Below are 17,404 nucleotides of genomic sequence, written 5' to 3' on the forward strand. Positions count from 1 at the left end.
GGGTGACAACATCACAATGTGTGCAGCAATATCCTCTGATGGATTGCAAACCGCTAATTGGGCCATACAACACAGAGTGTCTCATTTCATTCCTGGATGACCTCTATGGAAGGGTTGTGTCTGGAGAGGAAAGGGTTGCAGTGAGACAAAATCAGTCATCGTTTGTAATTGTACGGGACAATGTGGGATTTCACCACTCCCTGTGCAGTCACAGAGTGGTTTGCAGCCCATCCCAGGATGGTGTCACTTTTCCTCCTTCCTTACTCTCCATTCCTCAACCCCATAGAGGAATTATTTTCCTCATGAAGGTGGAAGGTTTATGACCACCATCCACATGATCAAATGTCCCTCCTGGACGCAATGAATGCTGGATGCCTGGACATATCTGCAGAAGATTGCCAGGGATGGACCAAGCATGCCAAAATATTATTTCCTAGGTGTATTGCCCAAGATGACATAAGATGTGATGTGGATGAGAACCTGTGGCCAAATGCAGAAGACAGGGTTGACTAGTATTGCTACTGTATCTGTATCAGTAGATATACAAATTATTGTATTTTGGAATCACTCAATTCCATAAAATGACATAAAACATATTGAAGCATATTGCATCATGTCTGATACATTCCTGTAACATAAACTGCAGTGAATTCTAAACAGTAGAGAGGTGTCATTCTTGTTTTGTAAAGAAAACATTGTGTAATGCTACCTGTTGTTAGTGTTGTTTAGGTCATTGTTCTTTGAGTGACAATGTGTGCTTGTTGGGTGGCAACCTTTGCTAGTGTTATGGAAGAACGAGTTGATTTGAGACATGTATGAAGTGTTTTGGTAGTTTTAGGGCAATTTGAACGTGAAATTAACTGCTGTGCCAAGCTGAAAGTTAGGAGGAGAACTGTGTGAAGAGTTTTGAAAAAGTGACCTAAGTATCGAGAAATGGGTCCTAGTGATTGTAAAAAACTGTAAAATGATGATGTAATCTTTTGTTTCACGGACTTGTTGGAGTTGTGTTTAAGTGTCCAGTGAACCTCATCAATGTTAGTCTCTAGAGGAAAGAAATGGCTTCTCTCAATATTCTTGTAACTAGATCACTGTGATGCCCTGACCACTTCATTTGGATAGAGGACTGGGTGTGAGCGTGTGTGTGTGTGTTCTTGTGTGTGTAGTTGTGTGTACATGCATGTCTGTGTGTACACCTGAGTGAGAGACACGTTGATCTCCTTATTGGGTAGATTAATATTGGAATTCATAGATGGATACATCTCACCATCCCCCCTACTGTCTCTCCTCTATATTCCCCCATTCATCCCCCTCTCTATTCTTTCCCTCCCCTTTCAGAGTTAATATGTTCTGCATCTTTTCTAGATGAACAATCATCAAAAACGTTATGTTTAATTGCATACATGTACAGTATCTATGTTATGTTGATTTAATTCCATGTCTACTTTGTCAACAGTATATTGATGTCAGGCTGATCTTTATTGTGGAGTGTGCACTCATGTACAACTAGGGGGTTTCTCAGGTGAAAGACAGCTTGGCTGTAGCCCTAAACGATGTGCTGCTCCTACTTCTCTCAGCTCATTATCCATGCATGTAGGCCACTGGAATATGCAACTCTGGGGAGGCTGTACAGCTGGCGACCGCAGGCATGACAGAGACAGAAAAGTGCAGTTTACCTGCGAGAATTCGTAAAATACCTAACTTCTCAAAGTGATTTTCTAACGGAGCATTTTTCACCTGGTATTTTAACACTTAATTCAATAGTTTCAAAGCTCTCTATTCTGTCACCAGTCAAGGTGATAAAACGACAAGATCCCACTCCAGAGTTATCGTACAGGGACTACGTCATGATGTGTGAAAACATGAGGCACACACGGTATGTGAGCTAACAATTACTCTGATGACACCAATATGTCCTCCCCTCCTGTAAAATAGGCAAAGAGAATGATGTGCTGTAGTATGAGGATGTTCCCACCATCCTTATTTAGGTTGACTTACTTAACCAATCTCCCTGTAGTCTGTTGGAAACCGACCAGCAACACAGCATCTTCAGGTGGCTCAGATATGTGGTGACAGGAGGACTCTATTTGATGTGAAACAAAGGTAATTAGGCCCTGAGTTTAAGGGCTGGATGACACGACAATCTAAACCTCATCAGGACGTGGGAAGGAAGGACAGAGGGAGAAAATAGAACACATCTGATTTCGCTGCGGGTGAATGTTATTTCATACAGTACAGAATGCAATATGCCTATGGATCATTATTGTCCAAATGAACTCAATGCTGAGGTATTCACTCTCCCCTACCTGTAGTGGTTTGATTGTTCCCAGTAATATTTATTATTTTTGGTGAATTCAAACAAATAGGCTTAATCTAAACAAGTTGCTTCACATATCAACAGTAGTGAAAATTTGCTGCAGAAAAAATGTTTTTATTAATTGATCATAGTATAGCTTTTGCTATATTGAAATGTTCATTAGGCCAACTGGCTCTTCAGAGATGCAGAGGCAGCTCGGTCTCTGCTGTCAACATGTAGTCATAAAGTGCTGAGAGCTCCAACGGCTTTGCATCCTCATTAGCATTATCAGTAGCAGGGGTAGCGGAGGCAGCCATATCCTTCAGCTCATTGTCATCTTCCTCATCCTCAGCGATGAGGTCTTTCAGGCTGGTCTCACTGATAGATTTAGCAGAGTCATCAGTAGTGATCATGTCCTTAGTGCTCTCAGGAGTCAGTGCCATGTCAGGAGTGGAGGTCTGGGTAAGGGGTTCTGATGTGTGAACCTCTGTCATGGTCTTCGATGAGACCATGGAGATCTGGCTCTGAGAGGTCGCAGTAGTCTGTGTGTCTGTGTTCATATCTGTTGTCTGTGTTTCTGTCTGTGCCTGTGTCGAAGTGTTGGTAGAGGATGGCTTTCTCTCTGTCCTAGTTGCCATAGATGAGGTGGGCAGAGGGACTCCAGGTAGCTGCCACTCCAGCGGGAGGACGGCCAGGTTCCTAGCCAGGGAAAACTGGGAGAGGGAGCTCTACACGGAGGAAAAGGGGGGTTAGGTTGAGGTCAGAGGGGAAACTGTCTGGATGTTTGAATCTCTGTCTGTCCGCATAGTAATTAAGGTTTCAGTAACTTACGTGGGCACGTGGTAAAGTTGGAGAGTCAGGTATTATGTACATTTCCTCCACAGGGGTCTTCACTTGCCGTGGTGTCCTTCGATTTATCTGCATAAGACAATTGTAACACCCAACGATAATGCAGCATTATGGGAAGGTTCTTTTGCTCACAGTAAAATATGATACAGCATGTTTGGTTGTCTCACAGAGTTAGGTCTTTGTCCCAAACTAGTTCCCTTGTCTGTTTCTGGTGTTGTACTTCTGGGTTTGTGGTCTTGAGATGATTTCAACAGCTGAACTTCAGTCCGGTCTTTCTCCCTGCCCACCTTTCCATTTCTCTTGTCCTTAACCCTTTTGGTTGTAACATCACCTCCAGACAAGTCTGAACCTGTGTAGATGAGACATTTTGATTTTGAAGACACATTCTTCCAAGTGAAGCCAATCTCATTCTATATCTAATCAGCAGACACCCCATAACACTCACCAGTATCAGATGCATTATCTTTGTCCTGGTCCTTTCTACTCTGTCTGTTCTGAGAGGGACGAGTCTTCCTCAGCTTGACTTTCCCACCACAGCAGAAGAGAGTGAACAGCTGCAGGGCCGCCACAGCTGGATGGATGCTCTTCTTCTTCTCTTTCTGCTGGATCTCCTTTGCTTTCTCCTCAGGGGAGACCTCAGTGTCACAATCAGTACATCAGTTAGAAATCTACTGACATTTCAAACTACAATATCAATGTTGAATATACGTAGCAAATGAGCTTTAGCTTGATTAGCAGCAAATATGATTTCATAAGTGTGTTTCCATGTCCAAATGTTACACCCTAATAACTAGTGTTAGTGCTGTCCGTTCTGCATTTGTGGTCTTGAGATTCAATGCAATGTTTCTCTCCCCCAACCTTTCCTTTACTCTGGTCCTTGATCCTTTTCACATCACCTGCAGAGTAGTCCAAGCCTGTAAGTGAAACATTTCTAAGACACATGATGTGTTTTTATCTCCAAGTTAAGCCTGAATAATTGTACTATGTAGCAGCACTAATCAATATACACCTCCTAACACTCACCAGTATCAGAGTCATTATTGTTGTTCGTATCATTTATCGTTGTTCCCCTTCTCCCCTCACCACTCTGGGAGGGATCAAAGGGTGTTTTCTTCACCTTGACGCAGCTCAGCATCGTAAACAGCTGAAGAAAGTTCAGGGCTGGAGGGATCCTCTTCTCCTTGGGTTTATCTTTATGTTCCTGGGTCTCCTTTGGTTTCTCCCTATGGGATACCTCAGAGACAGGGTCACTTAGTCTCTGACCCATGTCACACCAGGGTAGTGTACTGTTGTAATCAATCAAATCACTTATTAGTCGAGAGATCGTTCAAATGTAGCTAATCTCTCTACCTGAGCTTGTCTGACAGTTTTAATGTGGTCCGAGATTATGACATAAGTGTGTTTCCGTGGCAACATGTTACCTCATAATGTTCCCTTATAATAACTAGTGCTCCATCCCTGGTAAAGGGGCATTGTGACATCATCAGGTTAGTTACCTATCTGCATATCCACCCAAAACACTGGAACAGCTTATTTCTATAGACCTAGTCTGCCTGTATGTCTGTATGTCTGTCTGTCTGTACAGATGAAGGATATTAATTTGATCACTCTTTTGTTTCTGAGAATTGTACTGCAGAACAAGAAATGCGAAGATGTATTGTATTACAAAACGCTTTGTAAGTTTGTAATTTCCATATTGAAAGGTCAGACTTGATTTGCACAAATAAACAATGTATCAACCCCTACAAAAAAATCTTACTTCATTATAATCCACATAATAATTCACATTTCCTGTTGCTGCAGAATTATTTTCCTGCTGTAGCAAACTGGCTCAAATTAAGATCCTACAACTATGTATGTATGTCTCTCTCTTTCCTTCTCTATACCTCTCTCTCTCTGCCTGTACTCATATTCAACCTCTGCCTTCACCCTATTGCAGCAGTTTATTTTCTCATCATTTGCCTGCATCATGTTGCAAGGAGAGGGTGGCTGAGCACAGGTCAATCACTCCACAATGAGTATGATTATACAGTTGATTATCAAGTGCCACATTCAACAGACTACTACTGTTGGCAATCAGAATAAATGCTTGTTGTAGTCCAGGAGTCGACTCAGTGAATACATGCAGCCCAGTGGGCAAGAGTCATGGCAACACGTCTATTCATACCTCCTCTATGTCTGCACTATTAAAAGCAAATCGCCGCCACATGTAGCGTAAGAGATAGCAAGCCTCCCTGGCTCAGCGCCTGTTAGTGTCAGCTTTTAAGTGCTACATGTCAGCCTGATAATTACTCTGTGTGTCATCCGCTGAGGCGATTAGTGATAAAAGCTCACACAACATGATAGGCTAACACCTCTGTAGGCACCTGGATGGATCACGGTAGTTTATCCACTTCACTCAGACCCCTAACGAGAGGTTTGCAGGTATGCACACACAAACACACACCACATGCACACACACACACACACACACACACACACACACACACACACACACACACACACACACACACACACACACACACACACACACACACACACACACACACACACACACACGCACACACACACACACACACACACACACACACACACAGAGAGAGAGAGAGACACACACACACAGAGAGAGAGACAGAGACAGACAGATGTGTCACAACCACACACCCTATTGTCATACAGTAATGGTTAGTGTAGGTGGACTGCGGGACCATGGGTCATGGTTGTTAACCAGACGAGAGGCGACAGCAGGCTGGCTGTCATAAAGGCGCTCAGAGAGACCTGTGACACTGCGCATACTAATGGTAACTAAATTATTCATCTGTAGCACGGCAACATCCAACAGCAGCGCAGCTAGCTAATGGCCTGGTTTATATCAGTCAGGGATGAGAGGCCTTATCTACATCACAGCAACTCTAACCATTGGCCTGTGATGCTATATGCTAGACAGAGGAGAAGACAGGGATCATGGACAATAGAAAAGAAACAGACTGCAGCTAGCTGAATGTAATGGGGAGCAGATATGGAAGAGGATGTTCTACAGTGCAGTAGCAGTGCAGTAGCACCAGTCTCTGTCTGTTGCCAGCACTAGTGGTAGAGGTGATACACGCTCTCTCTTTATGGTGGTCCATGTCAATGCCCTGCTTAGCAGTGTTATGTGCTATACAGCATAGTGTATGGCTGTGTAAAAGCCGTATGTTAATGACCTGTGAAAGAGCAGTATTGACGAGCTGCGTTAAAGCAGTAAGACCATGAGATGGTGTGTTTTATATCCCATGGGATGTGGGACCTGAAGTAAAAGGCAATGTCTTGCCTTGATATAATGATACAGTAAAAATCATGGAAGAAAAAATACATTTCCATTGGCCTCCCTAGCTGGGATGAGTTAACAGAGATATCATCACTGTGTGACAGGTGGAGCATGAAGAAGCCCCAAATGGCCATGTAAAAATCTTAATCTGTGGTGGACAGGACGACAACGAGACTAGACACTCTAATGTACTTGTACTCTTGCTCAGTTGCGCACCGTAGTCTCCCACTACTCTTTCTATTCTGGTTAGAGACAGTTTGCGCTGTTCTGTGAAGGGAGTAGTACACAGCATTGTACGAGATCTTCAGTTCCTTGGCAATTTCTCACATGGAATAGCCTACATTTCTCAGAACAAGAATAGACTGACGAGTTTCAGAAGAAAGTGCTTTGCTTCTGGCCTTTTGAGCCTGTAATCGAACCCACAAATGCTGATGCTCCGGATACTCAACTAGTCTGAAGAAGGCCAGATTTATTGCTTCTTTAATCAGGGCAACATGTTTCAGCTGTGCTAACATAATTGCAAAAGGGTTTTATAATAATCAATTAGCCTTTTGAAATGATAAACTTGGATTAGCTAACACAACATGCCATTGAAACACAGGAGTGATGGTTGCTGATAATGGGCCTCCGTACGCCTATGTAGATATTCTAGCCGTTTCCAGCTACAATAGTCATTTACAACATTAACAATGTTGACACTGTATTTCTGATCAATTTGATGTTATTTTAATGGACAAAAAATGAGCTTTTCTTTAAAAAATAAGGACATTTCTAAGTGAACCTAAACTTTTGAATGGTAATATAAAGATAAGGTTGAGCGATGGCCGAGCGGCACAGGCAAGATGCAATGGATGGTATAAGATACAGTACATACATATGAGATGAGTAATGTAAGACATGTAAACATTATTAAAGTGGCATTGTTTAAAGTGACTAGTGATCCATTTATTAAAGTGGCCAATGATTTGAGGCAGCAGCCTCAGAATTAGTGATTGCTGTTTAGGAGTCTGATGGCTTTGAGATAGAAGCTGTTTTTCAGTCTCTTGGTCCCAGCTTTGATGCACCTATACTGACCTCTCCTTCTGGATGCTAGCGGGGTGAACAGGCAGTGGCTCGGGTGGTTATTGTCTTTGATGATCTTTTTGGCCTTCCTGTGACATCGGGTGCTGTAGATGTCCTGGAGGGCAGGCAATTTGACCCAGGTGATGCGTTGTGCAGACCGCACCATCCTCTGGAGAGACTTGTGGTTGAGGGCGGTGCAGTTTCCCTACCAGGGGGAGATACAGCCTGATAGGATGCTCTCAATTGCTCTTATCTGTAAAAGTTTGTCAGGGTTTTAGGTGACAAGCCAAATTTTGGTTGAAGAGGCGCTGTTGTGCCTTCTTCACCACACTGTCTGTGTTGGTGGACCATTTCAGTTTGTCTGTGATGTGTACGCAGAGGAACTTAAAACTTTCCACCTTCTCCACCACTGTCCCTTCATGTGGATTGGAGGGTGCGCCCTCTGTTGTTTCCTGAAGTCCACAATCATCTCCTTTAGTTTGTTGATTGAGAGGTTGTTTTCCTGACACCACACTCCGAGTGCCCTCTCCTCCTCCCTGTAGGCTGTCTCGTCGTTGTTGGTAATCAAGCCCACTACTGTTGTGTCATCTCAAACTTGATGATTGAGTTGGAGGCATGCATGGCCACACAGTCGTGGGTGAACAGGGAGTACAGGAGGGGGCTGAGCACACACCCTTGTGGGGTGCCAGTGTTGAGGGTCAGTGGGGTGGAGATGTTGTTTCTTACCTTCACCACCTGGGGGGTGGCCAGTCAGAAAGTCCAGAACCCAATTGCAGGGCGGGGTTGAGATCCAGGGCCTCCAGCTTAATGATTATCTTGGAGGGTACTATGGTGTTGAAGGCTGAGCTGTAGTCGATGAACATTATTCTTACATAGGTATTCCTCTTGTCCAAATTGGATAGGGCAGTTGTAACCCCAGAATATTGTTGTATAATTCTAAATACTTTTTATACCAATTTTTGGTATAAAAAGCCTCTAAAATATATGTAAACAGACACAGAAATTTCAAAATTTTTATTTTCTTGGAAAACTGTGTTTGTTATTATATTATACAATATCAGTACTTGTTGCATTTACAACTTGTCTAAATCCTATCATCAACTGATTTCAATCATGTGCATAGCTGTGGATTGACTGCATTGTTTAAATGGAATGTTGGCATGTTGGCATAATTTGAAAAATGTATGGAATCATTGCTATAAAACTGTCTGGCTATAGCTAACAAACATACAATGCAGATAATCTTCAAATGCATTGTTTTACATTATCTTATCACAGCACTGGCAAACCATGTTTGACCACCTCCCTGACCAAAATGGCTGACCCTTTAGACCATCATAAGAAGGTTCATAACCATTCTAGCGTTCTAATTCCTAATTCTATTTCCAAAGCATCCTGTAGGCTACACAGAACGGGGAAGTTGCCCTGTTTATAGCGAACGTTGCATCATCATCATCATCTAAACGGTGTCACGCGTCATCTTCTAAAGTGTCCCATATGCAGGGAGGGAATGTATCGGCTGATGACCAGTGGTGGAAAGTACCCAGTTGTCATGCTAAAAGTAAAGATACCTTAATAGAAAATTACTCAAGTAAAAGTGAAAGTCACACAGAAAATACTACTTCAGTAAAATTATAAAAGTATTTGGTTTTAAATATACTTAAGTATCAAAAGTAAAAGTATAAATCATTTAAAATTCCTTATATTAAGCAAACCAGACAGCACCATTTTCTAGTTTTTTATTTTATTTACGGATAACCAGGGCACACTCCAACACTCAGACATAATTAACAAACAAAGCATGTACTGTATGTTAAGTGAGTCTGCCAGATCAGAGGCAGTAGGGATGACCAGTGATGTTCTCTAGATAAGTGAGTGAATTGGATCATTTTCCTGTCCTGCTGAGCACTGTATTTTGGGAGTAATGAGTATTTTGTGTGTCAGGGAAAATGTATGGAACAAATAGAACATTATTTTCTTTAGGAATGTAGTCAAGAAAAAGTTGTCAAAAATATTTAAGTGGTAATTTCAATTATTTTTACTCAAATACTTTACACCACTGCTGATGACATGCTCAGCTAAAAAAGAAATAGATGGCTCCAGTTCCTAGTGTTCTATCTTGTCATATTTAAAATGTACACAATGTTGGCTTGTTATAGATGTGTATGGAGCTATGAAGTCGTGCTGGTAAATGTGGTAACCTTCACAGTAGCCATAAGAGTGATTTCCAGAAATGGTAAAAGTTCATAGTACAACAGACGTTACGTAATTCCCATGACTAAAGTCAATACAATGGCAGCCATCATTCCAGAAGAGTTCAACATATAAAGTAATTAATCACTAAAAGCATCAGATAATGAAACATGGATATTCAACAGACAGTCACGGTAGACCTCTTCTGATCTACAGTATATCTGATAAACTGGCTCAATACACGAGGTACAATTGATTAGATTAGAACACCACACTTCTAGTGCTGCGGGTAGCAGGCACAGATCTAGGATCAGTTTACCCTCCTAATCCCTAACTTTACCATTTGGAGGAACATGCTAAATTGACCTGAGAACAGCATATGGAGTAGGTACAACTCCATCAGACTTTGATTTCTGGCACTTTGTGAGGGGCAGGCATGTCTAATTGAAAACACCCTCTCTGACAGTGACAAATCACAGCTCATCATCACTGGAGGCAGCTAATCCATGGAGAGCGACGGTGGACCAATTTAGCCCCAGAACATGCAGCCTACGCAATAAGGAGCTAATGGTTCGATAGCCAATCAGCTTGCTCTAAAAATGATGAACCTGTATGATACTGAAGGAAACAGTGGAGTCAATATTCTGTCAGAGCCTCAAATGTACAAGTACATGTATCCCCAAGAGGTATGCATAGCCACACAGTATTATTGGCTAAACCCAGCTGATAAAGTGAAACAGTAGTTAGCAACTAGGCATGTATCCAGATTATTCTAAACCATAATGATAAATAATCTGTGAATGTTCCGAGCAGATGTTCATTTGGCATTGGTTTCTATGTGGATTCATTAGTAACCTTCTCACAAATACAGGCATTTCTTCCTGTCATGGTTATTCACTCGGCTGCAATCTCATTTATTGGATTTGTAATATGTAAAGATAAACAACGGATCATCGACAAGGTACAAAACAAATGACTAGACCCCATCTACATCTCTCAGAAAACACTTAAGACTCACACACACACACACACACACACACACATACACATTTCGCTGTTTTTTTTATTTTTATGTCATTCATATGACTATCTCTTGATACCCCTTCTCTCTGTTCTTGATCGTCTCTCCCCCTCTCTCTACTGTATTTCACAGTCACTCAGTTTGTGCCTTTTCCTATTTTATTTTGACATTTAGCTTACTGTAATAACTTAATAGAATCACCGTCCCCCAATTACACACAATAATTTTATTAATTTACAGGATCAGATTAGGCATGTTAGGTTTCATTACCATCTGGTTTTACACTTGCCTTTTATCGCCTCACGATAATCTGTGGTTGTCATAGCAACAGGTGAGGAATATTAACATTGACCACCCAGCTGTGTTTTTATCAATAAATATTTATTGATAACATTTGAAAGGACATTTTTACGTACAGGCACTAAGTCTAAGAAATGAACTGCCACTGCACATGTCATGTGATCATGCGACAGAACATTCTATTCCAAGAACAGAAACCGAAAGAAACTGAGGAGAAAATATTCCACCAAAAACCATGACCTCATGCACCGTTTCCAAATGAAATATGTATGTCAGTTCGACTGGTTGTTTTTAAGTACACTGTGCAATACAGACACACCCCATTAAAAACAGGTAGAGCAAGACTAATGTAAAAAACGGTTACTTCAAACTCAGGCTTAGACCAAACTGTTAAAACCTCCTGGTTGTTTTTGTCATCCATTTTCTTTTTGGGACTGAATAAAAAGACAACAACCATATTATGTGGTCACTCAACATGCAACTGAATCAATCTAACTCCCCATGCAAACGTCCTGTCCCAGAGACACAGAGCAGACAATAATTGGTCTCTGATAACCATGAGATCGACCGCACACTGTCATGATGTATAACAGTATGACGACCACTCAGCAGGACGGTACTCCTACGATTGGGCTGGACCGCCTGCCTCTTCTCCTTGTGGTCGTATTCCGGGAGGGACCAGACGGTTAAGCTTACGGAGACGGAGGAGTCTTCAGGGAATTACAGGACCCTGCCTGGCTCCCGCCTGTGGTGCCTTGGTACTGTGGGAGAGAGAGAGAAGAGAGATGAGAGAGATAAACCTCCAATAAAGATAGCTGTGTACATGTAGATTAGTAGTCCTAGAGACATTCTGTAAAGGGGATGAAGATAATAGATCATTTCGGGTCAGTGTATTGACCAAATCTGCTACTTTGATAAACCAATTAAATTGTGAGTTCTGTTTGTAGGTGAAGTTCACTGCACTGTAGTTAAAGCTTAATAGCAGCAATTGTGACCTAAAGACATTAATAAGAGCTCACAAATTCAAGACTCTCTCACTAATTGTAGGTGATAAGCAACAAGCTGTGCCAAACTAAAATCTGTTTTGGAAAGAATCTTTATTGCCTCTGAATCCTCCTTAGAGGACTGCCAAACAGAACTACTCTCTAAAACACCCGTAGTGAAAACAGAGATTCTCTCAAACTCCCAGCACTTCAACATGAAAGCACTTGATTGATTATTTCGCTTGCAGAAATCTAGCCGCTCAGAATCGGTTAGTTAAGCAAGCAGAAAAACGTCTTCCTCTCTTTTCATCTCATCGAGGTCAGATCTATTTTCCAGTGAAAGGGTCAGTTCTTCTTGACAGTAATTGTTTTGTTTGCTGGCTTAAAAGCAAAAAGAAAGAAGCCATTACAGAAAGAGAGTGAGGGAGAGAGTGATGGGTTACAGAGCAAACAAACACACACAAACATAGTTGAGTTTGAAGTCCTTTTGCGTCCCGGGCGTGTTCTGAATATGTGACTTTTTGGGGGAGGGCCTTGTGAAGGCAGAACAACATTGATTCGAATGGCTGGTGAGGCAGACTGCTAAATAATAGATGTGCTTTCCTGGGGGCTCAAATTAGGATTTCAAAGCATAGTCACATAATGTAACTAACTAAGTAAGTAACCCTGAAGCAAACAGAATAGTCTGCTTAATTGTTCCTTTTCTCAAATCCTCCTCTCTCTGTCTATCTCTTTTCTTGCTCTCGTGCTGTCTCTTTCACTTAATCTGCAGTATGTCTCTCCCTATCTGTCTGTCTCTCTTTCTCTCCCTCGCTCCCTCTCTAAACATTGGTGGTTCACTCAGCTGTGTTCTAAAGGAAGACAGTCTCCTTTGTTGCCAACACAATAAAGCCATTACGCAAGGCTGAGTGCACAGGTCACACACACACTCTCTCCTTCAACTCCTCAACACTCCTCTCCACTCAATCTATCATCCATAATAATAATAAAATAGATGTATTATTATATCTTTCCAATTAATGTCAGCTATTGTATGTATACCGTAGTTCAGCTACAATGAAATGTAGAAAGGTCTTGATTCTTGACCACTAACCACCTGTACACATGAAAGTCTGATTTTAATTGTATTTTCCCCCAGTAGATTTGGCTCAACAACAACAACAACAAAATCAAGGTAGTTCTACTCGCTGAAAGCATTGGCATTCTCAGCTGTGGTTGTTTTTAACAATGGAGGATTTTTTTTGCGCTGGGAGGTAGAGAGGTTGAGAGCCTCTTAGGGTATTGATTATTGAGAAGAATGAGGCCTTAGAAAAGAGAAGGATAATTTTGATGAATGAGTTTCTGTGGCAGGTAACGACACTCTACCGTCTGAAGTCTGAAACCACCAGACATAGGTCAAACTAGTCAACTTCATGATGTTGGGTATTTGGGTCATTTTGACAATATGCAATACAAACCTACTTCAGTTGAGACAGACCTTGAAAATGTTGCACTTGGAAACAAAGACATATGTGGGCACACACACACACACACAAACGAACACCGGCTTTACCTCTATGAGCGGGTGCCAGTGGGCGATGGGTTTTCGTGGGTACGACAGCATTTCGCTCCAGTGGTCTCGGCCCAGGTGCTCTGCATCGTTGCCCACTTTACACACCCCGATGACCTCATTATGGCCTACACTGGATAAGGAAACACACAGAGGCCTTCATTACTCCTGACTTTGGACAGGAGATGAAGGAGTATTGTCTCTACCTAAACTTAATGTTTATTTGGGTAGTAAGACAAACCTACAAGTTTATTCCTAACTTTAGACAGAACATTAAAGTAGCATTACAGTAACCCTGTGTGGATCTAAAAGTGAATCACATGTCTAATTGAAAATGTGTGAATTCAGTGAAAAATAGGACATCAACCAAAATGTATGATGGGATGTGAAATCTCAGGAAAGAACATTCATATTGCGTCTGTATGAATGGTGTGACAGAGCAACATGATGTGACAGAATGAGAGTATCTTTTCAATAACGGTGTGACAGAACAGTCATTATTTCTTAACATTTTTTTTATTTCACCTTTATTTAACCAGGTAGGCCAGTTGAGAACAAGTTCTCATTTACAACTGCGACCTGGCCAAGATAAGGCAGAGTTACACATAAACAAACGTACAGTCAATAACACAATAGAAAAATATATGTACAGTGTGTGCAAATGTAGAAGATTAGGGAGGTAAGGAAATAAATAGGCCATAGAGGTGAAAAAACTACAATTTAGCATTAACACTGGAGTGATGGATGTGCAGATGATGATGTGCAAGTAGAGATACTGGGGTGCAAAAGAACAAAAAGACAAATAACAATATGGGGATGAGGTACAGTATTTGGGTGTGCTTTTTACAGATTGGCTGTGTACAGGTACAGTGATTGGTAAGCTGCTCTGACAGCTGATGCTTATAGTTAGAGAGGGAGATATAAGTCTCCATCTTCAGTGATTTTTGCAATTCGTTCCAGTCATTGGCAGCAGAGAACTGGAAGGAAAGGCGGCCAAAGCAGGTGTTGGCTTTGGGGATGACCAGTGAAATATACCTGCTGTAGCGCGTGCTACGGGTGGGTGTTGCAAAACTAGGTGATCGTGTGAATATGTCTGCCTTCACAGTAATGATGATACATTTGCCATGGTGGAAAAACATAGCGGTACTAAAATGAGAATTGATAAGAGAAAGAATAGAAAGAAGATAAAGACGAGGAGATGTTGGACTGCTACCCACACGATAGGAGGCCCTGGAGTCACGTAACCTTCTCTATTTCACTCCCATCGGCATTGAAAGCTTTTTAACCCTCTGTAGGCCTTGCATCAATTCTGAATAAGTATTTTCTTGACTGGAGGTACCTACTCTCTCAAGGGGCTATAAAAGCCTGATAGACCGACAAGTAGCACAAAGGTATATACTGCACAAGAACCACAATTTAAAAACTACTGAGTCACTGAGTTAAAAGCTACTGAGTTAAAAGCTACTGAGTCACTGAGTTAAAAGCTACTGAGTCACTAAGTTAAAAGCTACAGAGTTAAAAGCTACTGAGTCACTGAGTTAAAAGCTACTGAGTCACTGAGTTAAAAGCTACAGAGTTAAAAGCTACTGAGTCACTGAGTTAAAAGCTACTGAGTTAAAAGCTACTGAGTCACCGAGTTAAAAGCTACTGAGTTAAAAGCTACTGAGTCACTGAGTTAAAAGCTACTGAGTCACTGAGTTAAAAGCTACAGAGTTAAAAGCTACTAAGTCACTGAGTTAAAAGCTACTGAGTTAAAAGCTTCTGAGTCACTAAGTTAAAAGCTACAGAGTTAAAAGCTACTGAGTCACTGAGTTAAAAGCTACTGAGTCACTGAGTTAAAAGCTACAGAGTTAAAAGCTACTGAGTCACTGAGTTAAAAGCTACTGAGTCACTGAGTTAAAAGCTATGGAGTCACTGAGTTAAAAGCTAATGAGTCACTGAGTTAAAAGCTACTGAGTCACAGAGTTAACAACTACTGGATCTCTGAGTTAAAGCTCATTTACTCACCGGTCATAGTCCATGACGGCGATCATAAGGCCGATCTGGTCAATGTTCTCTGGGGGGACATCAAAGACTATGGCTTCATTATAGACAGGGTTCAGAGTGTTCCTCTTAGTGGAGGTCTTCCTCTTCTTTAATCTCCGACCGTCACACATTAGAGAGACCTTCACATACGGGTCTAGAGAGAGAGAGAGAGAGAGAAAGAGAGAGAGAGAGAAAGAGAGAAAGAGAAAGCGAGAGAGAGAGAGAGAGAGAGAGAGAGAGAGACTGAGACTGAGACAGACTGAGACAGATTGAGACCGAGACATAGAGACTGAGAAAGAGTCTGCTGTGCTATTTTTGTTGTCTACAGCATATGTTGATGTTAAGTAGTATTGAATAGAAACACACAGTGTTATAGTGATGTGCTGAATAGAAATACACAGTCAGATATTATGTGTTTTTGTGGTAATGTTGTTATGGTGTGAGGTAGTGTTGACTTCTACCTGATGCCCCAGTGATGTCCATGGCCTTAAGGTTCCTGGCCTTGATCATGGTGATGGTCAGTCTGCCGGCAGTGGGCAGGTAGCACAGAGAGAACATCAGGTCTCCCAGATCCACATTATCCTGCAGGGTGGAAACACAATACAACACCACAATATCAACCACATTATCCTGTAGGGTGGAAACACAAGACAACACCACAATATCAACCACATTATCCTGCAGGGTGGAAACACAATACAACACCACAATATCAACCACATTATCCTGCAAGGTGGAAACACAATACAACACCACAATATCAACCACATTATCCTGCAGGGTGGAAACACAATACAACACCACAATATCAACCACATTATCCTGCAGGGTGGAAACACAATACAACACCACAATATCAACCACATTATCCTGCAGGGTGGAAACACAATACAACACCACAATATCAACCACATTATCCTGCAGGGTGGAAACACAATACAACACCACAATATCAACCACATTATCCTGCAGGATGGAAACACAACACTATCATCCACTGTATCCTACAGGGTGGAAACACAGCACAACACTATCAACCACTGTATCCTGCAGGGCTGAAACACAATACAACAATATCGACCACTGTATCCTGCAGGGTGGAAACACAACACCACTATATCAACCACTGTATCCTGCAGGGTGGAAACACAATACAACAATATCAACCACTGTATCCTGCAGGGTGGAAACACAATGCAACAATATCAACCACTGTATCCTGCAGGGTGGAAACACAATACAACAATATCAACCACTGTATCCTGCAGGGCTGAAACACAATACAACAATATCAACCACTGTATCCTGCAGGGTGGACACACAATACAACAATATCAACCACTGTATCCTGCAGGGTGGAAACACAATACAACAATATCAACCACTGTATCCTGCAGGGTGGAAACACAATACAACAATATCAACCACTGTATCCTGCAGGGTGGAAACACAATACAACAATATCAACCACTGTATCCTGCAGGGTGGAAACACAATACAACAATATCAACCACTGTATCCTGCAGGGCTGAAACACAATACAACAATATCAACCACTGTATCCTGCAGGGTGGACACACAATACAACAATATCAACCACTAAATAAATCATCTCAAAATAATCAACATACGGTCAGGATCGGTTAAGGACAAGATCCTTATCGTTCTTACCCTCAATATCAATAGAATAAGTATGGAATGAATGCTATCACAACAAGCTCTGATCATATCAAGCACAAACCATTGCCTTGGGATTTTACAAGGACTTGAGCCAACATGTTGACCAAAAATGCAATGGCAACTCTCTAGTTGGTTTCGGTGA

The 17,404-nt window shown here is 41.7% G+C and overlaps 1 protein-coding gene across 1 annotated transcript in view; it reads right to left on the reverse strand.

Moving 5' to 3' along the window:
- Window positions 1–9,238: 9,238 nt before the first annotated feature.
- The window catches only part of syt9a (synaptotagmin IXa), a 40,794-nt gene continuing 32,628 nt past the window's right edge, over window positions 9,239–17,404 (reverse strand). The window contains exons 4-7 of the mRNA XM_021607508.3: window positions 16,044–16,164; window positions 15,565–15,736; window positions 13,561–13,690; window positions 9,239–11,786 (exon numbers count right to left, since the gene is read on the reverse strand). Coding sequence (XP_021463183.1) covers window positions 11,718–11,786; window positions 13,561–13,690; window positions 15,565–15,736; window positions 16,044–16,164 — 492 coding nt within the window. The 3' untranslated portion in view covers window positions 9,239–11,717. The remainder of the gene's footprint in view (window positions 11,787–13,560; window positions 13,691–15,564; window positions 15,737–16,043; window positions 16,165–17,404) is intronic.

Source organism: Oncorhynchus mykiss, chromosome 6 (assembly GCF_057628025.1).
Source record: "Oncorhynchus mykiss isolate SJ-2025 chromosome 6, ASM5762802v1, whole genome shotgun sequence".
NCBI classification, from domain to species: domain Eukaryota; kingdom Metazoa; phylum Chordata; class Actinopteri; order Salmoniformes; family Salmonidae; genus Oncorhynchus; species Oncorhynchus mykiss.